This window comes from Leishmania major, chromosome 34 (genome assembly GCF_000002725.2).
Source record: "Leishmania major strain Friedlin complete genome, chromosome 34".
NCBI lineage: Eukaryota > Euglenozoa > Kinetoplastea > Trypanosomatida > Trypanosomatidae > Leishmania > Leishmania major.
The window spans coordinates 362,501-384,894 of NC_007286.2; the positions used below are offsets into that span (position 1 = coordinate 362,501).

Below are 22,394 nucleotides of genomic sequence, written 5' to 3' on the forward strand. Positions count from 1 at the left end.
CTCTCTTATGTTTTTCGTGTGCTCTTCTTTTTTTTTTTGGGGTGTGGTGGGGGAAAAGAAATAGGCGCTGCCTTAGGTTATGTTTTTCTGAGCAGTTATATGCTGTGTGTGTGTGTGGTTATGTGTGTGGCGTCCATGTGCATATTGTTCTGCGTGCGTGTGTGTACGTATGTGTGTGTGCGTGTGTGTGTGTGTGATGTGTTTGTGTTTCGGTGCACCTCTTTTTTTTCTTTGTTTCCCGTTGCACATTGAGCTGCGCTACTGTCTTTGTATCTTGTAAAGTCGAGGATAAGATGGAACTACCCCCTTTTCTTGTTTAGTTTGCCAAAGGGCGTTTTTTTTGTTGGTGTTCTGTGGTCTGCAGAAGGGGACTGGAAAAACGAAGGGAAAGTGAAGCGACTGCTGGTTTGATGGGGGATTCGACATCTGCCCCTGTCTCTCTCTGAATTGTGTGTGTGTGTGTGTGCGTGTGTGTTTCTCTTTGTTCAGCCAGCGCGCGATTGCTCGGATGGCTTGCGCAGACGTGTGTATTTGTGCGTTGGCGTCGTCGACTTCGTTTTCAACTTTTTTCGGCACTGCCCTTGATGACGGGCCACACCGCTCAGGGCGTGATGGTGTCACAGGGCCCAGCACATCCCCTCCCACTCTCTCTCTGAGTGTGTGCGTGGTGAAGCCGAGCAGCCTCCCTCCGCCTCCTGTGCTTGCCAAATGCCGAGCCGCTTCTGGTGGTGACAGGGTCCCGTGCCCACGACGTGGGGAGGTCCGAGCGACGCATTGCTACTGATGTCGGCAGTGAGGTCGTGGACGGCGCTGCGTCGGAGCGACCCGCGACGCTGAACACGTCGGCGCCATCGACGTGATGGGCGCAGTGCCAGCGTGACTGGAAGGCGTCGCATCCGGCCGTTGCACTGCCCGCTGGTGTGTGTGGTGGGGGGGCCTGGGGCACCGCGCGAGGGGGTGCACGAGGTGGTGGCCTGCGTGATGGGTGTGGCTGCGAGGCGACCTGCGAGGCCGGGGCGGCGCTGAGGTGACTGGGTGTGCGCGTTGCTGTAAGGCATGTGTCTATGGCTGGATTGCACCACGCGAGGTGGGCCTGTGGCAGGGCCGGGGAGGGCTGGGGCGTGGGGCTCGACTCCTGCTGTATGACCGGGAGGATGGACTTGCGTGGAAGCAAGAACTAAAACCTTCTCTCGCGCTCCCTTTCTCTTTTTTTTCTGGTGATTTCTTCTACCAATCTGCTTCATGCTGCACCAGTTTGTGCCCGAAAACGGATGCTTGCGATGAGGGGGCGGAGTGCTGGTTTGGGTGACTGCTAATGGCGGAGTCCGTGTGGAGAAGCGAAGCAACGCTGGAGGAGCGAAGGAGAAAACCTTCAGAAGCTGCGACGATCCCGTGATAATGCGACAGTGTAGTGGAGCGGAGACGCAAGGTCATGTCGCAGGGATACTGTTTTGAGACACCTCAGAAGCGAAAAGGAAGGGGGCATTGAAGCAGGCACACAGGGAGTCCAAAATGGGGAAGCGGGCATGCGTACGTCTGTGTGGCGTTTTAGCGCCTCTCTCGCGATCTGTCTCGTTCGCCGACGCTCGCTGGTGCGCGCATGTGTGGTTGTTTAGCGACTTTGTATGCGCGATCGGGGGCGCGCGTGAGGGTCTCAGCGTTGATGGCGACGGCTGCTTAAAGGAATAGGGACATAATGCGTGAGAAATGGCAGGTGCAAAAGTCAAAGGGAAAAACACCGACTCTGTCTGAGCATGCGTGAGGTGGAGAGAGACGGAAAAAAAAAGAACAGAGAGAAAGCGGGTCGGCTCTTTCCTTGCGGCGGCGAGCGACGCTTGTGGGTCGAGGGGATCGCAAACCCGCGTAAGCGACAGAACGTCGAGGCAAACTAACGCCCTCATCTTTTGGCACCGCTTCACTGACTTGCGAACACACATACGGGCATACGCACGCACGCACACACACACACACACACACACACACACACACACACACACACACACACACAGGCCTATGCACAAGCATTCACATCAACCCAGCCCCACCCACACACGCAGATGCGGACCAAGCGCTCGCACATATCACTTGCGCGTCACTTTCAAGTTGGCTGAGGGTGCCCACGTTTCTGCGAGTATACAGACGGGAGCAGGTGCGTTGCGTATTGAGGATTTGTCTTGCTTCCATGGTAGTATTTTTTGAACATTCGGTCTACGATATGTACATGCATATGTGCTAAATATATACATGTATATATGTATATATTGAATAGTTATATTCCCCCCTCCTCCCCTCCCCCTCATTTTATTGTATTTTCTCTCGAGGCTTGTATGTGTGACCACGTGCCTACTTGTAAAATTCTTTTTCTCGCGTGTTTTTCACCTCCTCCCGCCTTTCCGCTTGTCCATCTCTATTCTCCAACCCCCTCTCCTTCTGTTTTTTTTGTTTGCAAACGTTCTCACTTGTGTTGTCTTCTGTCAGAGGCTCCCTCCCTTCATCTCGTTATATGTTGTGCGTGTTGTGTTTTCGTGCTCGATGCGGCCGCCTTTGTCTTTTTTTCTTTTTTTTGTTTTGTTGTTTATTATTTGTGTATTTGTGAGCTGCTTTGCATCGTCCACGTTATAAGTGGTGTGGAGAAAGGGAACACCGAGGTTCTCTGCCTCTCCTCTTCTTTTTTTTCCTTTCCCTCCCAGGTGGTTTAGTTGTTTATCCGCGTCTGCGAGTGTGTATTCATGTATGTTAATGTGTCGCATTCATGAAGGAGGTGTAGTTGGTGGTTTGCTATTTTTCTTGCTTCGTGGTTGCATGGAATGTACGATTGGGCACTCGTTCACGCAGACGCATTGGTACAGACACCCCTTGATGCCAGAGGGAAGTCAGCCGAGGAAGAACAGGTCAATGAAAAGAAAAAGCACATCTTTGCCTCTTGCCTACGTGCGCGGTCATGTACTTCTCACGGGGTTTCTTTTCTCGCTTGGTCTCGCTCCTCATCTTTCTCCCTCTTTCCCTTTGGGTTGGGCATGGGCATCGCGTCACTCACTAAAGCGCTGTCTTTTTCTTTCTGGCTGCTTCGAAGTTGCCGTCTTAAAGATTCGTTTTTGTTTTGCCAAGATGTCTGACCGAGGGTTTGTGTGCGTAGGTGTGCGTGTGCGGTTGGGCTTTCTGTGGTGCACTCGTTTCTTCTTTTTTTTTCGTTCTTCTTCCCTGTGTGTATGTGTGTGTGTTGCTCCTTTCTTTGCTCATTCCCTCCTTCTCTTCGTCCATTGTTGTCTCTGGCAGGTGCGCCTGAGGAAGTCAGGTTGCTCTAGGAGCTGGAAAAAACCAACAAAACCAAACTAACCCAGACAAGAGACGCTGGTGGCCTTCAGGGTTGTGAAGAATTCGCAGAAGACGCGTTCACGTGGATCACGGTTTACGACGTGGTAACACACACCTCGCTGCCGCTACTCTGTCGCTTCGCCCCTCCTGTGTCTACTGCTTGAAGCCCTTCCGTTCGAGCTGTTCGCCGTTTGCCTCTCAAGAGGTGATAAACCTGGGCATTTGAGAGGAGGCAGGCTGTGCAGCTAGCGGCGGTGATGGGGTGAAGAGGGCTCTACAAGGTTTCTCTTGTTCTCTCTCAAAACAGAGCTCCGCCGCATCAGCTCCGTATCTCACCCCCCGTAAGCGAAAGACACTCCTTCGCAGTTGCGCTCGCTTGGAATGCTATCTTGCTCACACTCCTTCGCGTAGGGCCGCTGAAGTTTTGGTTTTCGCCTGTTGCCGCGGTTGCGCGTTTCACCGTCATGCATATTGCATACGTTGTAATCCTGTTGTTGCTCGTCTTCATCCTCACCCTTCCTTTGCCCACGTGCACGTCACAAGTGCCACGCCCACCACGCCACTTTTCTCTGGGCCCCTCGCTATGACCATTTGATGCTGCCTCTCCTCCCTCGCCTCCTCGCACCACTACACAGATACAGTTCCGGCACCACAATACCGTGCCGGAGAAGGACTAAGGTCCACAAGGCAAGGTAGCGTCGTTCTACCGAGAGGGGCGAAAAGGAAAGCAGTGCACCCTTCTCGAACGGTTTTCCTTCTCTGCAGAACGCGGAACTTTACCGCACCACGCCCATGCCGGCCCAACCCACCGCCTCTTCCAGCAGCACTACCCGAGAGAAGCGCAGCGGCTCTCACAAGAAGAATGATCTCTCAATAGAGTGCAGCTTGCGCCTGCCGCTGCCTGACACGGCGTCTGCCAGCGTTCTGTGGAGGGTGCTGAAGACCGACCCTTCTCTTGCCGGAACTGTGAAGGAGGTCTACTGGTGGAGTGAGGACCCGTCTCAGCGAACCGTCGCAGTAACGATCCAGGCATCCTCGAAGCGCGACCTGCGCTCTGCCGTCGGATCCCTCTTGGATCAAGCCAAGCTTGTTGTGCGAACGTTGCGTGTGTATCCTCCCACCACGGCCGCTACCACTACCGCTGCTGATCCTGGATTGAGCACGGTATGAGACGTGCATCGGAGAGCCGTTTGCACTGCTCCTTTTCCTACCTTCACTGCACCTCTTCCACACTTCTTCGTCGCGGCGCTGCTGAGCAGAAAAGTGTGCGTGTTGCCTGCGCGCGAACCGACTCGCCTCCGCTGCCACCTGCCTGCCGCGGTGTTTGTTATTTTTCGCCCTTTCCACAAGTGGCGCCGGCCTTGCGTTTATCCATCGGTGAGCTCCACTGGGGAGACAACAGAAGCCGCAACGCAGTAAGCCGGAAGAGAAAGCGAGCATCCTAATACCAAACAGTAAAGAAAAAAGGAAAACGTATCGCAAACCACCTTGTCGAACTCTGTGGGGTTGCGTCTCTGCCGTGCTTCGTCGTTGCACTGCCACCTTTTCAAGTGCGTTGGTTTGTGTTGTTCCCGCCCTGCTGTCTTCCGCCGCAGCGCGGTGTGCACGCGCCCTTTAGCTCGAGTCACAACCACGATATGCTGTTGCGTAAGAAAGAAGAGCGACGCATTACTGAGCCGCTGAAGCTGTGCATCTATCCGCCCCTCCGAGTGCTCCATGTCCTTTGGGTCGACTTTCGCTGTTCTCGCTCTCTGCTTTTTGCTGGTGACATTGCGCGCCTGTGCACTCCGTGCATGCCCCCCTCACATTCCCACCCGCCACACATCTGCGGACGCGCCCTCCGCCTCTCCTGCAGTTTACGCTGTCCACGCCCTCTTATCTTTTCAGCTCTCCTAGCTCTTTCTCCCCCCCTCTCGACCACCCCCGCACCCCCGCGCGCACCCCAATATGTCTCTGAAGGACGTGAGCAAGAAGGCCGCCGAGCTGGAGTCGAAGCTGAGCGGCAAGCTGTTCCTGGGCGGCGCGAAGCCGACGGCGGAGGATGTGAAGGCGTTCAACGACCTGCTCGGCGCGAACCACGTGAACCTGTACCGATGGGCGAAGAACATGGCGACGTACGCCGAGGGCGAGCGCAAGGCGTGGGGCGCGCCGGTGCGCGTCGCTGCGCCGGAGCTGCGCATGCCCGCGCCAGCGGCGAAGGCGGCGGGGTCGGATGCTGCTGCGGAGAAGAGGGCTGCGCCGAAGGCTGCCGCTGTGGCGCCGCCGCCTGCCGCTGCCGCGGAGGAGGAGGACGACATCGACCTGTTCGGCGAGACGACGGAGGAGGAGAAGGCAGCGCTGGAGGCGAAGAAGGCGAAGGACGCGGAGAAGAAGAAGGCGAAGAAGGAGGTGATTGCGAAGTCGTCGATCCTGTTCGATATCAAGGCGTGGGACGACACGATCGACCTGGAGGCGCTCGCGCAGAAGCTGCACGCGATCCAGCGCGACGGCCTGATCTGGGGTGACCACAAGCTGGTGCCCGTTGCGTTTGGCGTGAAGAAGCTGCAGCAGCTGATCGTCATTGAGGACGACAAGGTGTCCGGCGACGACCTGGAGGAGATGATCATGGGCTTCGAGGAGGAGGTGCAGTCGATGGATATCGTCGCCTGGAACAAGATCTGAGGTGATTCGAGGCGGCACGTATGCTTTTCGCCACGTACGCTGCAGACGTCCTTCTTTACCTAAGCGTGTTACTGTGCCTTACCCTTTCGGCCCTTTTCTCTCTCTGTCTCGAGCACAAGAAGGGGGCAGACGGGCGTGTGTGTGTGTGGGGAGAAGACCGCATATCGGGATCGGCATCAAGTACTCACAGGCGCCGTCCGACAGTTTCCATTCTTCTGATCTTGCTCCCATTTGACCTATGCGCGATGCCATGGGGTGAGGTGCGGGTTGATCGAGGCAGGGCAGCCATGCAGCAGCGGTGGCGGGTGGAGAGAAGGGCAAGACAAACAAAGAGCACCCGCTCGGCGGATGGATGCGTGCAGTATGGAGGCGTGAGTGACAGGGTATGGGGAGGCGGAGGTGGAGGGGTCGGAGAAGCGAGCCTCATGCGTGGAAGAGGCTGTCCTTGCAAAGACAAACACACCAATAAAGTTAAAAAGAAACAAACAGAGGAAGAGGCGAAAACATGCATTTTGGCGTAGGTAGTGCGTACGCGTCTTTCGCTGTTCTGGAATGTGTGTGCCGCTCTCTCTGTCTGTCTGTGGCTCCGCCTCTCCGCCTCCCCTTCTTCGCCCTTTTCCAATTTTTATATCTGCCGTTTAAGTCGATCACCGGTGTTGCGCGCGCCTCTTTAACACCACCTCGTCCCACGCTGAATAAGAACGCAAACAGTGTAGATCAGCTTGTGTTGCCCTCGCGTATGCCATTGAAACGTGCACCTTCGGTCGTGGATTCACGCGTCGCATGGTGTGAAAGCGCATCAACGGCGTGCATATCGACAGGACGAGGGCGCTGCCCGTGCCTTGATGTGTGCGTGTGTGTGTGTGGAAGCGTTGGGGGGGGGTAGGGGCAGCAACGGGTTTCCCGCATTCTTTTCTTGTTTTGCGTGTGGGTGTCTTTCTTCGACTTTGTCTCCCCTGTTGTGTTGTTGTCTTCAAATTGACCCCCAGAAGAAAAGTGAAGCGACAGACGGGAGCATAAATGGGACGGCCCCGTCCCTCTTTGTTGATTCTCCTGTGTGTGTGTGTGTACGCGTGCGACTCGTGCCGCACATACACATACATAGTCGCACGAGCGGCAGTTAAGCTCTCTTTCTATCCGTAACAGAAACACCTCTTCGAAAGGAAAACAACAAACCAAGACAACCGTGAGGCCAAAGTCCCCGCCTTTCCTTCCCCCCAAAAAAAGTGCGAGGATGGATCGGCACCGATGCTCTGCACACATGCGAAGCTTCTCTTCCTCTGAAGCTTAAGAAGTGCATGCGCTGCTTCCCTTTCGCCAAGGTGGCGGAGACGTCAGGGGGTTTCTCTATGCGACTCATTATGTTGCCTCCGCAGCTGAGAAAGTGAGGTTGCCTTTCCTTTCGCCTGCGCCAACGAGGGGTGGGTATACACTGTGCGTGTGTGCCCCTCCCCCGCTTGCTAGGCTTAGCGTGTGACTAGACTCGACTTGATGGAACGAGTGAGAACAGTAAAGGGCACTGTATGTTTCGGTTGAGCACCACGCGGCGGTGTTGGCATGTGCCTGAGCGAAGCTTGCCATCCCATGTGCTCGCGCCTATCACACCTTCGCACGTCCCCCAGCCCGCAAAGGACTCAGCACCATCTGCACTTTTCTTCTTGTGCTTCTCTCTGTGTGCGCTTGCCGATCTGCTTCACTGTCTTGTGTCTTTCCCCTCCTCGTTATCTCTTTCGTTTTTTTTTTGTGTGGACTTTGCGTACTTGTGTACCGCCTTACCGACTCGCGTGAACCCATCGAAACGCATGCAACGCGAACATGTGACTTTCTGTGTTGCTGGTTGCCACCCATGAACACCACAAACCTACCACCTCCAAAACAACAACAACATTATCGTGCGCACCACATGGGCACTGCTGCTCCGCACGTTTTTCTCCTCTATGACTGCTGCTGCCGTTTCGTTGATGTGCACTCCATAACGACAATGCAAGAGAAGAACGAAGCAGCGCGGAGAATAAGCTGAGGTTGCGCGGTGACGATCGTGCTTCTGCAGAGCCCCTTCTTTTCCCCTGCGCTTACTACTACTGTTTTTTTTGCCGTTACGGCATTCGAAACGTGTTCCGTTGTCAGTTTTCAAGCTCCTCATCTCTCACTAGCGCCATAATGCCCCCCGCCAACGTGAAGGACATCAAGCAGGCGCGCGCCGCCGCGGACGAGCTGGAGAAGGTGCTGGCAGGCCATCTCTTTCTAGGAGGTGCGAAGCCGGCTAAAGAGGACGTAGATAAGTTTTACGATATGTTTGGCGAGCACAACATCGCGTTCTACCGCTGGGTACGCAACATGGCGTCCTTCACGGAGTCGGAGCGCAAGTCGTGGGGCCTGCCGGAGACTCAGTAGTGCGAGAGGTGGCGAGAGACAATGATAGGTTGGTACTCATGGAGCATCCAACAACAGCGCGTGCAGCATGCCGCATCTCACCTGATATATATATGTATTGCTCCCCATGCCCGTGAGGGAGGGCTGCGGATGAGAGAGAGGAGGATACGTCTTGGCTGACGTGTTGCTGATCAGTGCGGGTGTGAGGCAGCTTGCCGAGGCAAACACTTCTAGGCCTTCCCTCTCTCTGCCGTTGGCTGCTCACCGTCCCCACATCTCTCTAGTTTTACTCCCGAACTCAGCAGAGGTGCCCCCCTCCCCCTTCCCCCCTCCTCTCTCTGTCGGTCGCCCTCGTCTTTCTTCGCTCTCCCATTCGACTCGGACCAGCGCACTGCGTGCTTATCTCATCGTTCTTTTCTTGTCTCTCTTCAACACCACTGCGCTGAAACCAACCAACAGAACAGTTTTGATCGAACTCTTCTCTTGTCGTTGTCTTTTGTGTCGACACGTTCCCCGCTGTCACCTCTACCGTCACTGCTGCGCTTCTCTTCGTCTCCCCTTGCATTGTCTATATATATATATATATATATATATATAATGTATTACATGTGCTGCTGTGCACAGCAGCCGTGTCTTGGCTTGTCATTGAAACTAGTTTCTTTCACCATGTTTGGGTGTATTGATGTCTGTGCATCGATTGCTGTGATGCGATGCCGTTTTGGGGAAGCTTTTTGCCCTTGAGTCGGCCGTATATATATATATATATATGTCTAGTGTGTGTGTGTGTCTAGCGTTTTCCTCTCTGGATGCTTGTGCGTCTCATTGCATAGGATAGCCGACATGGAGGTGCGTCGTCATTCGCTTTTTGTTTCCTTGTTGTGACTCCGCCTGCTCGCTTGGGCGCGTATATGTTTGGTGTGGCGCCTGTATGCAGATAAATCGATGCCTTCAACGCATATGGAAGCACTCGGTCACATACGTGCCCGTCGCGACGGGGACAGCACGCGCACAGCTGATTCGGCACGATGATGGCTGGCGCGCCCCGCGTCGGATCGTTTGTTCTGCACAGACCACAATCGCGACGTGTTCTTCGTGTTGTTCCTGTCTTTCAGCGTTGAGCCCGATATGCTGTGTGCGATTCGCAGCTCGCCCGAGGCTTGAAGCACGCCTCTTCTCGCGCTGTCATCGTGCACCGCAATGGTGTGATGACACACGTGTCATGTGCGCTGCATAGGCTTTCCCCGCCGGGTGTCGATCGCTGCCCTGTACCCTCCTTCCGAGTCACTAACTGTGAGCTCATTGTGCCCAGGCGCATGCCTCTCTGCGAGCCCCTTCCGCTTTACACACCCACGCTTGTCAATGGCGCGCGGATTCCGCAGAGAGCAGCATGTCCCTGCCTCCTCCGACTCATGGTAGCGTCCCACCTGTCGAGGTACATGCGGACAAGCCATCCAGACACGCCCCCGCGATGTCGACGGAAACGGGTGGTGACGACAGCGAACCACACAGACAACAACGTCGTACTGGAACAGGCCCTAGGATGCCAAAGTGCGGGCACTGTGCGCGCACGCTGTCAAGCACAGCTGGCATAATGTATCGCATCCGAAGAAAGCATCCAGAGGTCAGCAGAGCGCGAGTGAGGGAGGAAAAAAGGTGCAAAGAAATCCACACAAATCAGCCCCAAAGTGCGTGTGCGCGAAACGTGCGGCGTCTCCTGCGTCCCACGCGGTTGGCTGATGAGGTGCCAATACCCGAAGCATGGCGAGAGCTCCCCTGAATGGCACCATCGAGCCGTCCAGAGTCCTGTATGGAGAGTATTCACACCATATTACCGCATGAGGCGGCTTGAAGCGACAGAGGGAGGGGCATGGCGTGCAGGCAGAGCGCAGGGTGTCAGAGGGCCCTGACCTGCGGCTGGCCCACCTCCCTGTACTGGTTCGACATGCACCCAGACCACCAGCCCCTGCTGCCTGCACGCCGCACCACCGCCTCCACCCTTGAGCTGGACTCTGAAGGTGGCCCTGTGGGATGATGGCATGCAGTGCACCCTGGCCCATGTGGCGCCGATCGCGCAGCACGTGTGCGTGGAATGGGCGAGGAAGGACAAGGTGGCGGGCCCGCTAGCGGCATGGCCCGATGCAACGGCGGCCAGCTCATCCTCGCCGGCCCGGATGTCGCCGCGGTGCGACAGGGGTGGGTAGGCCGCGGCTGTATGCGTACACGTGCCGACGCGCTCTTGGTGGAACGGCGACGTTGATGACGAAAAATACTTTCTCTGCCTTCTCTTTCATTGTGTGCACTTGTTGGTGTTCTCGTTCTTCTGGTGCTTGATTCTTGTGCCGTGCTGTTACGCTGTTGCAACGATGCCCCCCCCCCCCCCCAAAAAAAAAAAAAAATGGGCTCCTGCGGGCAGCCGTGGTGCGGGGGCGGTCGGTGCCTTGTTTGCGCGTGTCTGTTTATTTGTGGAGTCCCGAGCATCTTCAGTCCACAAATCTGGTTGTTGGCGAGGCGGTGAAGTACGTGATTTCGTAGATGGCATGAAGCGAACCTTTAGCGCGTTGGGTGCTTATACTCTTGTTTACTGGTGTGCACGTGCGCGTGTGCATATATGGTGTTCTGCCTTTCTCACTCTACTATTTTCTCAGGACTCCCTGCTTATTCCTCTGTGCATGCGTGTGTGTGTGTGTGTGTGTGGCTTCACAGACGAATCCGCGTGGAGTCGACAAACGCGTAGACTTGACCTCAGCGTGTACAACGGGGACAACTGTTCGAAGTGCATGGTGGCTATGTCGGCCGTCGCGGCGGCTGTTCGCTGTCGAAGCCCTGACAGCGACATCGAAAGGAGAACGAACAGGAGAGGACGCAGTGGCGTTTGCACCGCCACTCCCCGATCTTGGGTGCTCTCCTGAAGGCCAGGGAGTCGATTTCTGCACTGCGCCAGCGTGCAAGTGCGGACAATGTGTTCAGGTGTGTTGAATACAGCCGTTTTTGTCCATCGCCAAACTTATCCGCCCCTCCGAGTGCTCCATGTCCTTTGGGTCGACTTTCGCTGTTCTCGCTCTCTGCTTTTTGCTGGTGACATTGCGCGCCTGTGCACTCCGTGCATGCCCCCCTCACATTCCCACCCGCCACACATCTGCGGACGCGCCCTCCGCCTCTCCTGCAGTTTACGCTGTCCACGCCCTCTTATCTTTTCAGCTCTCCTAGCTCTTTCTCCCCCCCTCTCGACCACCCCCGCACCCCCGCGCGCACCCCAATATGTCTCTGAAGGACGTGAGCAAGAAGGCCGCCGAGCTGGAGTCGAAGCTGAGCGGCAAGCTGTTCCTGGGCGGCGCGAAGCCGACGGCGGAGGATGTGAAGGCGTTCAACGACCTGCTCGGCGCGAACCACGTGAACCTGTACCGATGGGCGAAGAACATGGCGACGTACGCCGAGGGCGAGCGCAAGGCGTGGGGCGCGCCGGTGCGCGTCGCTGCGCCGGAGCTGCGCATGCCCGCGCCAGCGGCGAAGGCGGCGGGGTCGGATGCTGCTGCGGAGAAGAGGGCTGCGCCGAAGGCTGCCGCTGTGGCGCCGCCGCCTGCCGCTGCCGCGGAGGAGGAGGACGACATCGACCTGTTCGGCGAGACGACGGAGGAGGAGAAGGCAGCGCTGGAGGCGAAGAAGGCGAAGGACGCGGAGAAGAAGAAGGCGAAGAAGGAGGTGATTGCGAAGTCGTCGATCCTGTTCGATATCAAGGCGTGGGACGACACGATCGACCTGGAGGCGCTCGCGCAGAAGCTGCACGCGATCCAGCGCGACGGCCTGATCTGGGGTGACCACAAGCTGGTGCCCGTTGCGTTTGGCGTGAAGAAGCTGCAGCAGCTGATCGTCATTGAGGACGACAAGGTGTCCGGCGACGACCTGGAGGAGATGATCATGGGCTTCGAGGAGGAGGTGCAGTCGATGGATATCGTCGCCTGGAACAAGATCTGAGGTGATTCTGAAAAGGCCCAATGGATAGGCTGTGACGGACGGAGGGCGAGTGGTAGTGCGCGCTGGTGAGCGAGGCCTCGTCTCGGGAGTAGGCGGAAGGTAGCCGCTGTTTCTTGTGCGATGACAGCGATTAGTCGGATAGGTTGCTTTGCGCCGCACAGGGTGGTAGCGGGGAAGTCGCCGCATGGTTTCCAATCTGCTAGACGGATGAGCCTGATTTCGTCTGTCTTCGTTTGGAGGCCGACATGCAAGGCAGCGATTTTTCGTTGTTGACTTCCTCCCCCTCCCAATGCAATTGCATTGCGCACTGATGGTGTTTTCTCCGAATCATGGTGTGTGATTGGTTGGGCGTGGGGGCGCGTTTTTCACTCGTACTTGCCGTGCAAGCTGCCATCCGTCTCTTCGAGCCGCGCTCGCCCCGCCTCAGTCTTCCTTTTGTTTGCTGTTGTAGTTTGTGGTGCTCGCAACGCGCTGTTGTCTTTCCTGTATTCCTGCCGGCGTGTTCTCCACGTCCTGTAACGTAAGAAGACAGGCAAACGGAAACGCAAGTGAGCAGCGTAGACGTACCCGTGCCGTTGGAATGTGGGCGCGCTTTTCGTGTGTGTGTGTGTGTGCGGGTCTGTGTGGTGTATGGGGCTCTCGAGTGGCGGAGAGGGAGGGGCAGGGACGTATAGAGGGGATGTTTACCGTTTGTGGGCAGCTGTAGAGGGAGTTACGCTGGAAGCTGTGACAGAGCTTCTGCACTGTCATCTGGTGCGCATGTTTTCGGTGTCTTGCTGCCTGCTTCTTCTCCTTGAGCTCTTTCTCTAACTGCCACGCTTCGACTTACACATAAGCAACACGAGGCACGCTCACAATCCGCAGCGGGTGTTCTGTGCACACGAAGGTATAAACTCTATCCAATATATATATATATATATATCTATACATAAAGAAAAGCATTGCAGCCACAATAGCAGCAGCGCAGCACACACACCCGAGCGAGCATCATGATTGTTTTCTGTGATAACAAAAAACATGAAAAGGCATCAGAGATGAGCCAGCCTTGAAGCGAAGGCAAGAGACTAATCTCTCACTGTGTGTGTGTGTGAGGGGAGGGGCTTGAGAGAGAGGCGGAACGCAGTCGCCGGTGAGGTGGAAAAGGAGGATAGCTGCGCGAGTATTCGCCCGTGTGCTCATGGCTAGTTGAGGCTTGCCGTCAGGCTGCGGCGTATGTGGGTTTGACCATAGTGCGCAACCATCTTGTCGGTTCTGTCCGTCTCTCTCATGCAGGCATTCACACGAGCGGCGCACATGTGGGGTGCTGTTTCATGTTGCCCCTCTTCTTTTGGTTTGCGATGCCTTTTCTGAGTCAAGCGTGCACCCACTCCCGCTCTATTCCCTCACGTGCGCAGACTCCTCTCGCACACTTTGCCTGGATGGCTATCAGCAAGTCCCCCCCCCTCTACCCCGCCTCTGCCTCTCCTTTTTTTTTCGCTATTCAGTTGGTATCTCCTGTGCGTGGCGCTGCAGGCGCGCCTCGCTAGCCGGCACATCTTCAAGGTGCGCAGTGGCAAGGCGCGTTGCTGACGTGCGCACACCTTTGCAGTCACTCGTAAGGTGTGCGCTCTTCATGCTCGCATCACTTCCTCCCGGCGAACACAAGACAAAGCGAGGCGCCAGGCCGGACAGCTGACCTTGCGCTCCGCTCGCGCACGAGAGAGCTGGCGAGAGCAGGGGAAGCGCAAGTCGCCTCCCATCCGCAGGGTAGGCAAACCGTCATCGCCTACTGGATGCGAATGTTTGATGTGCAGCGTGGGCACGAGGAGATGCGAACAGCGCTGATGGGGGAGGGGAGGGGCAGGGTAGCGGATCGGTGTTAATGTACCGGTGGCACTGTGTGTCTCTGAGTGCAAGCAATGGTGCAATGAACTCGAGATATAGGATAGCGTCACAGCATGAAACTTTTTCTCCCTCGGTTTCTCCACTTTCGCGCATCGGCTCGTTCAAGTGTCTAGGATACCCACCATGTGAAGCGCTGCGGAAGGAAATTGAAAGAGGCGTCGTACGTAGAGCACCGGGGTGCGCTCGTGCAATGCGTTGCCACATGTCTCCGCAGCAACCCCCTGCTGCTCTCCCCTCAGCGCTTCCGCATGCCTCGCTTCTCAGCTATGCAGGCCACTGCGTACGTATGCCTTCACTCACGCTGTCTCTGTGACGACTCGTACAAAAACCGCCCCCTCCCCTCTACTCTGACTCACTGCTCATTGAATCGCGCGCACCCCTTCCCCGTGCGCAACCTCACTCATGCACTATCATGTGCGCTTCTCCGCGGGGGAGTGCCACCTTTACACAAATCTGGCGTCGTCTTCCTCATACACACAAGCACGCGCCAGCACACGTATACGCGGTAGAGAGGACGGAATAGAGAGACCAGCACCTCGACAAAGACGAAAAGACACGCACGGAGAACGAGCGCTTGTGTGCTTGTCGTGTGTGCGTGCGTGTGCGTGCTTGCATCGCAAGGGTCCCTGCATTTGGCGTGATTTTCTCTCGGGGTCGCTCACGCCCCTTCACCCTGCGCATTGTCCTTCCACCCAACTCCCCCGTCTCTCTCCCACGTACTCGGCGCCTGCTTGTGGTGTGTGCGTGCGTGTGCGCAACGCGCGTTTTTGCTCTTTTTATTCTCCTTTGTGGGTCTGCATACACTTTCATGCGCCACGGTACGGCACCGCAGGTGGGCGGGCGAAAGCGAAGCCGCTCTCGCTCGTCAGAGAAGTCGCCCGTGTCGGCACTGCACGATGAGGAAGCGGAGGACGTCGTCGCATTGCCCGTGCATGCGAACGAGAAGCACCATCCGCAGCTAAGTGCCAACGCGACCAGCCCTGTTATCTCTAGTCCTCACGGGAGTAGCCACGGTAGCCGCAACTCGAGCGTCTCCTCGACGTCCTCCTCGTCTTCTGCCACCAAGCACTCGGGTGACAAGAGTCCACATAATGCGCGCAAAATGCCGGCTGCTGCTGCGGAGGCGGCAACGGCATCGACCGCGGTAGCCGCGGCGGCGGCAGCGACGTCGAGATTCCCCACGGCGTGCATGACCCCCGAGGATGCCTCCATCTACACACTAGTCACCAGCATCCTGGCAGAGTGGCGCAGTGGCGTCACTCTACTGAAGGAGGATATCATTCGCTTAATCCTGCGTCGTGTGCGCCCCATCCTCATGAGCCAGCCGATGCTCGTCCGCACCGAGGCGCCGATCAACGTGTGCGGCGACATACACGGCCAAATCACAGACCTCGTCGAAATTTTCAAGGCGGGCGGACTGCCTCCCCACTCGCGCTACCTCTTCCTCGGTGACTACGTGGACCGCGGCAAGTATGGGACGGAAGTGATCACGGTGCTGCTGGGGTTGAAGGTGCTGTACCCAAAGCGCATATATGTTCTGCGCGGAAACCACGAGACGGACAGCATTTGCCGCATCTACGGCTTCTTTGATGAGGTGAAGCGCCGCTTCAACGTGCGCCTGTTCAAGGAGTTCACGGATGTGTTCAACTGCCTTCCCGTGGCGGCGTTAGTCGAGGAGATCGCGCTCTGCATGCACGGCGGTCTCAGCCCCGAATTGCGCCACCTGCGTCAAATCGAACAGATCTACCGGCCGCTGGTGGTGCCCGATGAGGGGCTTGCCTGCGACCTTCTCTGGTCCGATCCGGAGGAGGGGTCGTCTGGGTGGCAACCAAGCGAGCGCGGTGTTAGCTTTACATTCGGCGAGGATGTAGTGAAGCGCATGTGCGACAGCCTCGGCATCGACATCGTTCTCCGAGCCCATCAGGTGGTGGATGAGGGCTACTCTTTCTTTGCTGGCAGGCGCCTCGTCACCATCTTTAGCGCGTCCAACTACTGCGGCGAGTTCACCAACAGCGGTGCCATGATGCTGATGGACGAAAACTGCATGTGCAGCTTCCAAATCTTTAAGCCTGAGTACTAAGAACAGGAAGGCGTGTACGGGCGCGCGCACTTTCAACAAGGCAGATCGCTGCAGCAGCAGCAGCAGCAGTGGCGGCTGCGGCGGAAGCAGACCGCTGTGGATGGGTGTTGGTTTGCTTCTCGGGCTCTGCGAGTGCATGCCTGTGCGTACTTTGTTCTCCAGTGACAACTTACTCCTCTTCGAAGGCCACGCGGCCGCGCGTACGAATTCAAATAGTCACAGGCGTACACTGGCGTCGGCACACGTACGCATACACAACGCACATGCACGCACCGACGTGCGTCTTGTTGCGCCTGTTCTGTTAAGCTGTCCTCTATTTCTACTCTTTTTTCCTCTTGTCGTCGTGTGTAATTCAGTAGCGACTGCGCTCCGTTGTGTGCCCCCCCCCTTCCCTCCCCCACACGCATTCGTGATCTCTCTCTCTTGCTGCGGCTTGAAAGAGTCTTTGGCGCCCTTTTTTCCTCTCTTCTTTTCTTCGCCCACGTTGTCTGTGCACGTGGGCCGGCGAGTCGATGCGTCTTGTTCGCGTAAGGTGATGGTACGGTGTAGAGATTCCATCTCTCCCCTTCTTGTTTGTTGTTTGTCTCGCTGCTTGGGGTACTTGTGCCGTTGATTATGGTGAGCAGGACAGCTGATGAGATACGGCGCAGCTAACGCCCCTCTCCTTCCTCTTTGTTTGGTGTAAGATACGTTGGCCATTGCAGCCGGTGCGACAGTCGTGAGGGTGGTTCACAGGAACTAGCGGGGGATGGAGGGTAACATAGAAAACGAATCGAAGTACAAGAATTGCGACTGTGTTGTGCGGCGTGCAGCCGCTGTCTGCGCGCGCACGTCTGTTAAAGTGCGTGCGTGTAGGTGTTCGGTACGTTTGGCATCGGCTCGCTTGTAAGAACAACAAGAAAGTGCTCAGGAATGGCATTCCACCACGTCCAAAAAGAGGGAACGACGAAGCGTGGGACCTAACGCTCGGCTTCCCACCACAGCTCCACCCTCTTCTTCACGTTGTGTCGGTGGACGCGGGGCTCATGTGTCTGGGTGAAAGTGCATGCGTGGTGGCTGTGCTGGTGGGAAGGAAGGCAAGAGCTCCTCACCGACTGTTGCTGGCGTTGTTGCGTTTTATGGCGTCGTGCACATTTCCGTTCATCGGCTTGTCGCCGCTCGATGTGTCGGCATGCTTTTGCAGGCTTTTTGCATGCTTGTTGCATGCTTCCATGCGGACGATCTGCGCATCCGGCAAACGCAGAAGAAAAGCCACCGTTAACTGTCGACTTCTCTGCTGATGCTTGCCACACGCGTGAGAAGAAGGAAACGAAAAAGGAAAGCCGTGACGCCGGTCAGCTTACTCGATGCCACGCTCTCTTTCGCGCCACGGTATCTTCACCTTGAACCGATCTCCTCTTTTTTTGTCTCTACGTTTATTGATGTTTGCGCTGGACGCATCGCACACACGCACGCACTCGTCCTGCCTGTCCCCCGCCTACGCGTACCCCCTCTCTCGGTGCCCGTGCGTTCACGTGCGTTCCGCCCCCCTCCCCTTTCCACCTCCATCTTGTTTCGTCTCTCCCTTTCACCTCATCGCACGCACGCTCCTGCCTTTGCATGCTTCAATTGGTGTAGAGTCGATTGCACACAGATGGCCTTCCCAAGCCGCAAGGATGCGTGCCGCGCGCAGCGCAAGAGCGCCAAGAAGCACCGCCCCGAGATCATTGTGATCGACCTGAAGGATCACGTGCTTGGTCGCGCGGCGGCTGTGGTTGCCAAGCAGCTGCTCCTGGGTAAGAAGATCACCGTGGTGCGCTGCGAGCAGCTCAACATTGCCGGTACGGAGATCCGCAACAAGATCAAGTACCTGCAGTACCTGCGCAAGCGGAAGCTGACGAACCCCACAAAGGGTCCCTTCCACCACCGTGCCCCGTCCGACGTGTTTGTCCGCACTGTGCGCAGCATGCTGCCCCGGTACACGAAGCGCGGCATGAAGGCGCTTAACTCGCTGGTGGCCTACGAGGGAATTCCGCCCAACGTGGTGCGCACGGGCGGGCGCGTGGTGATCCCGCGCGCCCAGCGCCATGTGTGCTACCGCTCGGAGCGCCCTTACACAGTGCTCGGCAACATGTGCAAGCACGTGGGCTGGAAGTACAGCGACGTCGTCGCCAATCTCGAGAAGGCTCGCGTGGAGAAGGCGTCCCGCCACCACGAAAAGCAGGCGAAGCTTCGCGACGCGTGGAAGTCGGCCCGCAAGGAGGCGCTCGCCAAGATGCCCAAGCACAACGTGGAGGTGCTGAAGAAGTTCGGCTACGCGTAAGCAGATGGCAATCGGCTAGCACACGCTTCCGTGCTCACAGACACACATCGACACGACCACCCTGCACGGTTCTTAGCCGTCATGACGTTGTTGGAAGAGGGAGCGGGACGGAGAGGTCGCACGAGCTGCTGGCGCGTTAAGTGGTGAACACTTTGGGGCGAACGAGAATTGGGAGTCGAGAGGCGCAGCCGGCCAGCGGAAGCGTCACTGCTGTTCCTCTGCTCATTCGTGTTCTATCCTTGTGCACCCGCTTCGGCCAAACGCTGTCCGCGCCTCTCCAACACACCTTCCATGTCGGCTGCTCTCTTTCCCCCATCCCCCTCTGCTTTCCTGCCTTCCCCCCGCGGTAGACACATGCATACATATATATATATATATATAACTGTGTATGTGTATGCGTGTGCGTATTGTTAGTGTTGGCGTTGGTGCGCGTCTGTCTGTGTGTGGCTACGCTGAGCTCGACTTGCATCTTTCCTTTCTCGTTTTCTTTGTTTTTCTGTGTGTGTGTGCGGTCTCGCGCACTCTCATTTATATCAAACAAGCAGCAAAGGAAAGGGAAGAAAAAAGAAGACACCATGAGCAGCTTGACAGCAGGAAAGCTCGAGCGACAGGCAGGCGAGGGAGAGACAGGGAGAAAAGGAAGCTGTGTGTGTGGTCGGAAGGACTTGTGCAGTCTCTTCCTCTTTCATCGGTTGTTCCAGACTCCGCCCTCCTGCACACACACACACACACACACACACAGGTGTTTCTACCGCTACTCACGCATGCCTTTCGCAACTTGCTTTGCAAGGTCACGCTTGTCTGCTAGATGCACTTGCAGATTCATTCAAGCTGTCCTCACCGGCACTCTTGCGCAGCCATGTATCGCATGCTCTTTTCTTCCACTGCCTGCCCACCATCTTCGTGTCCATCCACTCTCTCGTTGTGTGATGCATCGCATTATCATCATCTTCCACGGTTCGGCTGTGCAGCTTCAGAGAATGCCAAAGGAGCCGCAGCCCTCTCGCCCGTACGTCGTGCCGTTGTCGGCGCCGTACGCGAAGCCGTCGGGCTCGCTTGTCCCCACGGCGTCGTCGTCGACAGCAGCCACTGCCGTCGCACGGGCGGCGGCTGCGAACGCCGCTGGTGGTGGTGCTGCACCGGCTGCCGGTGGCCATCGTCTAGCGCGACTCACCATCAACAACTTTTCCTCGTTTCGTGCGCGTGTCAAGAAGCTCCCGCCGGATGCCAATGTCAAGGCAGCGCTGCACACACAGCTTTTCCAGTTCCCTGAGCGTGTCTGCTTCGGCTGTGTGAAGTGCCGGCGCGACAATGTCGAGTCGGACAGCGTGGCTATCGACTTGAAGAACCGCATCATGCTGTGCGCGGCCTGCTTCACCCGCATCATTCGGCCGCGCACGTACACGCCGAGCAGGGTGGTGCCCTTCCCATCGCTGCTGTCGTGGCTGAACTATAAGCCTTCTCATGTAATGGAGATGCCCGATGACGTGCTGGAGCGACCCGCGGAGGCGGTGGCGCCGTCAGGCGAGCGCATGGCCACTCCCATGCTGGCAGGTGGCGACAGGGCGACTAACCTGGGCAAGCTGCCAGCCATTGCCATGAACATCGCGGCTGGTGATCGCAGCCGCGGCGGTGATGCAGCGGGTGGACGGCGTGGAGGCCCAACGATAGACGAAGCGCTCGCTCAGGGCAGCGCCAGCACCCCGGCTGGCACCCACCCTTGCCTGCGCGTGTGGGGCGTGTGCCAGCACGGCGAGACATGTCTGTTCCGTAATGCGCCCGCTGATCTGTGCGTGGCGTACTTGATGGGGCTGTGCCGCGGACGCAGTAGCCCCATCGGTGGCGCCCCCGTAGGTGGTGGTGGCGGAGGCGGTCGCCCCAATGCGAATCGTAATAATAATCGACACGGCCACGGCGGCCAACACCAGCAGCATCACAAACACAGTTACTACCACAGCCAGGGGGGGCGCAATGCTCGTCGTGACCGCGGCGCAATCACCGCGGGCGGCGTCCAGACGTGCCGCCTTCTGCACCAGGATGTGTACGACCTCCCCGACGTTTCTGACCCGCCGCCGCGCGAACGCTTCGAGGGCGACCTGGAGGACAAGGACGGCGCCTGGGCGGCGTGGGTGTGTCGGCGGCGCGACAGCCCAAACAGCGCGGAGTGGCAGCTGTGGCACAACGGTCCGCTGGAGCAGTTGTTTAGAGCGTATGTCCCCGCGCGGAGGCGCCCTGTTCTTCGCCAGCCGAAGAAGAAGTTGGAGGTGGCGCCGGCCGCAGAAGCGTCGACCGCCGTGGCCGAGTTGGCAGAAGAAGAGGGAGAGAGGAATGAAGGCGAGGAGGGCGCTCAGACGGCTGAGGATGAGCTGACGACCCCGCTCGCTGACGAGGAGGACGTCATGAATGATGAGGAGGACGGTGAGGAAGAGGGAGACGGCGACGCGGATGCCAACGACGATACCGTCAGCGAAGGGGTTGCCGGCAAGGAAGCCGAGGATGAGCCAGCGCCGGCGCCAGTTCCTGCACCAACAACAAAGCTGAACCTGATAGACATCATGGCAGCTCTCAAGGGCATCAAGAAAGACCCACCGGAGAAAGCGGATGATGCGGAGAAGTAGCCCCATCCGCGAAGGCTTTCCCTTCTTGCTGCTGCTCCTTATGCTGATAGCGCCGTCACGGACGGCGGCGTTGCGCGCTGTTCGCCCTCACTCTTTGTACGACTCTGTGTTGCTCGCTGGCTATCTTGTCGCGGATTACTTTTTTTTTTCTTCTCGTTCTGTCTGTCGCTGATTTTTGCGTCAACGGTGAACGTGTCTGCGGTGTTCGTGCGGGCGTGTGCGCGCGTTTTCGTGGCCCTCCCCCTTTCTCTCTCTCTCTCTCGATTGCTGTGCGAAGGTTGTTTCCGTGGTGTTGGCAGCCGTTATTATTAGTACTATTTATTTTTGCGTTGTGGTTCTTGTCTAGCGGTTCACTTGGACATCCTGGGCGAACACATGGAGGGACGCGAGTATGTGCAAGTCCAAGCATCCCCTGGAGGCAGACACACGCCACGCACACACAGAGAGAAGGTAAACGGGAAAAACAAGAGGCTCACGAAATGAGGGGCCCACGAATGGCTTGTACCTGTCGGCAAGGTGCATGTCTCGGATGCGTAGATGCTCACTCTTGTCAGTGGCTGATCTGCGCAGCATCGGCTTTGGCGTTGCTGTTTTGTTTCTCTTGCTTTCTCGCACAATTCCGACAACGGGATGTGGCTTGCGGCGCAACAGCATCCACCCCAGCTGCAGCAAGTTTGGCAGCACACGTAGCGGTGGGGCGTGCTGCTCGGCGTATAGGGCCACCACCTATTGCTCATGAGATGCAAAATGTGCTCTGCTTCTCCCAAGCAAGATGGCAAGCCGACAAAGTGCGACCTGCTCTACAGCTTCATTTATCTCGCTCTCGCCATCTTCTCGCGCTTCGAACCACCTGCTTGCTCGCCTTATTCTCTGCACGTGACGCACCTCCTCGGCTCTGGCCATGCTTCTCCCTTCTTGGCACGTGCGCTCGTGTGCGCCGATGATGATTTGGCGCGAGCGTACAAGAAACGGGGTAGGCAAAGTACGAACGCGCGAGGCAGGCGAGATGAACCCAAACAGGTGTCACACACCCGGAGGCACTTGTTTACTGTTCACACCCCTGCAAGGGTGGGGAAGACGAGCCGCGTGCCGGCTGGCGCAGTCAAGCGCAGGGCCCGCCACGGCCACCATACGCCGACATAGCGCAGCTTTTCACCCCATCCCATACGACCGTACCAGCGCTAGTGAT

At 57.3% G+C, this 22,394-nt stretch overlaps 7 protein-coding genes across 7 annotated transcripts; all 7 read left to right on the plus strand.

Moving 5' to 3' along the window:
- Positions 1 to 4,107: 4,107 nt before the first annotated feature.
- On the plus strand, positions 4,108 to 4,485 carry LMJF_34_0815 (conserved hypothetical protein; the record flags this gene model as incomplete). The annotated part of the gene is made up of 1 exon (XM_001686122.1): positions 4,108 to 4,485. The coding sequence occupies one exon, from the start codon at positions 4,108 to 4,110 to the stop codon at positions 4,483 to 4,485; it is 378 nt and encodes a 125-aa protein (XP_001686174.1).
- Positions 4,486 to 5,262: 777 nt separating this feature from the next.
- Positions 5,263 to 5,976, plus strand: eEF1B beta 1 (elongation factor 1-beta; the record flags this gene model as incomplete). The annotated part of the gene is made up of 1 exon (XM_001686123.1): positions 5,263 to 5,976. One exon carries the CDS (start codon positions 5,263 to 5,265, stop codon positions 5,974 to 5,976), a length of 714 nt encoding a protein of 237 aa, XP_001686175.1.
- A 2,160-nt stretch (positions 5,977 to 8,136) lies between these two features.
- Positions 8,137 to 8,370, plus strand: LMJF_34_0830 (putative 25 Kd elongation factor 1-beta; the record flags this gene model as incomplete). Its single annotated transcript, XM_001686124.1, has 1 exon — positions 8,137 to 8,370. One exon carries the CDS (start codon positions 8,137 to 8,139, stop codon positions 8,368 to 8,370), a length of 234 nt encoding a protein of 77 aa, XP_001686176.1.
- A 3,237-nt stretch (positions 8,371 to 11,607) lies between these two features.
- Positions 11,608 to 12,321, plus strand: eEF1B beta 2 (putative translation elongation factor 1-beta; the record flags this gene model as incomplete). The annotated part of the gene is made up of 1 exon (XM_001686125.1): positions 11,608 to 12,321. The coding sequence occupies one exon, from the start codon at positions 11,608 to 11,610 to the stop codon at positions 12,319 to 12,321; it is 714 nt and encodes a 237-aa protein (XP_001686177.1).
- A 3,073-nt stretch (positions 12,322 to 15,394) lies between these two features.
- On the plus strand, positions 15,395 to 16,285 carry LMJF_34_0850 (putative serine/threonine-protein phosphatase PP1; the record flags this gene model as incomplete). The annotated part of the gene is made up of 1 exon (XM_001686126.1): positions 15,395 to 16,285. One exon carries the CDS (start codon positions 15,395 to 15,397, stop codon positions 16,283 to 16,285), a length of 891 nt encoding a protein of 296 aa, XP_001686178.1.
- A 1,633-nt stretch (positions 16,286 to 17,918) lies between these two features.
- Positions 17,919 to 18,587, plus strand: LMJF_34_0860 (putative 60S ribosomal protein L13a; the record flags this gene model as incomplete). Its single annotated transcript, XM_001686127.1, has 1 exon — positions 17,919 to 18,587. One exon carries the CDS (start codon positions 17,919 to 17,921, stop codon positions 18,585 to 18,587), a length of 669 nt encoding a protein of 222 aa, XP_001686179.1.
- Positions 18,588 to 19,516: 929 nt separating this feature from the next.
- LMJF_34_0870 (conserved hypothetical protein) lies at positions 19,517 to 21,205 on the plus strand (the record flags this gene model as incomplete). The annotated part of the gene is made up of 1 exon (XM_001686128.1): positions 19,517 to 21,205. One exon carries the CDS (start codon positions 19,517 to 19,519, stop codon positions 21,203 to 21,205), a length of 1,689 nt encoding a protein of 562 aa, XP_001686180.1.
- Positions 21,206 to 22,394: the final 1,189 nt, after the last annotated feature.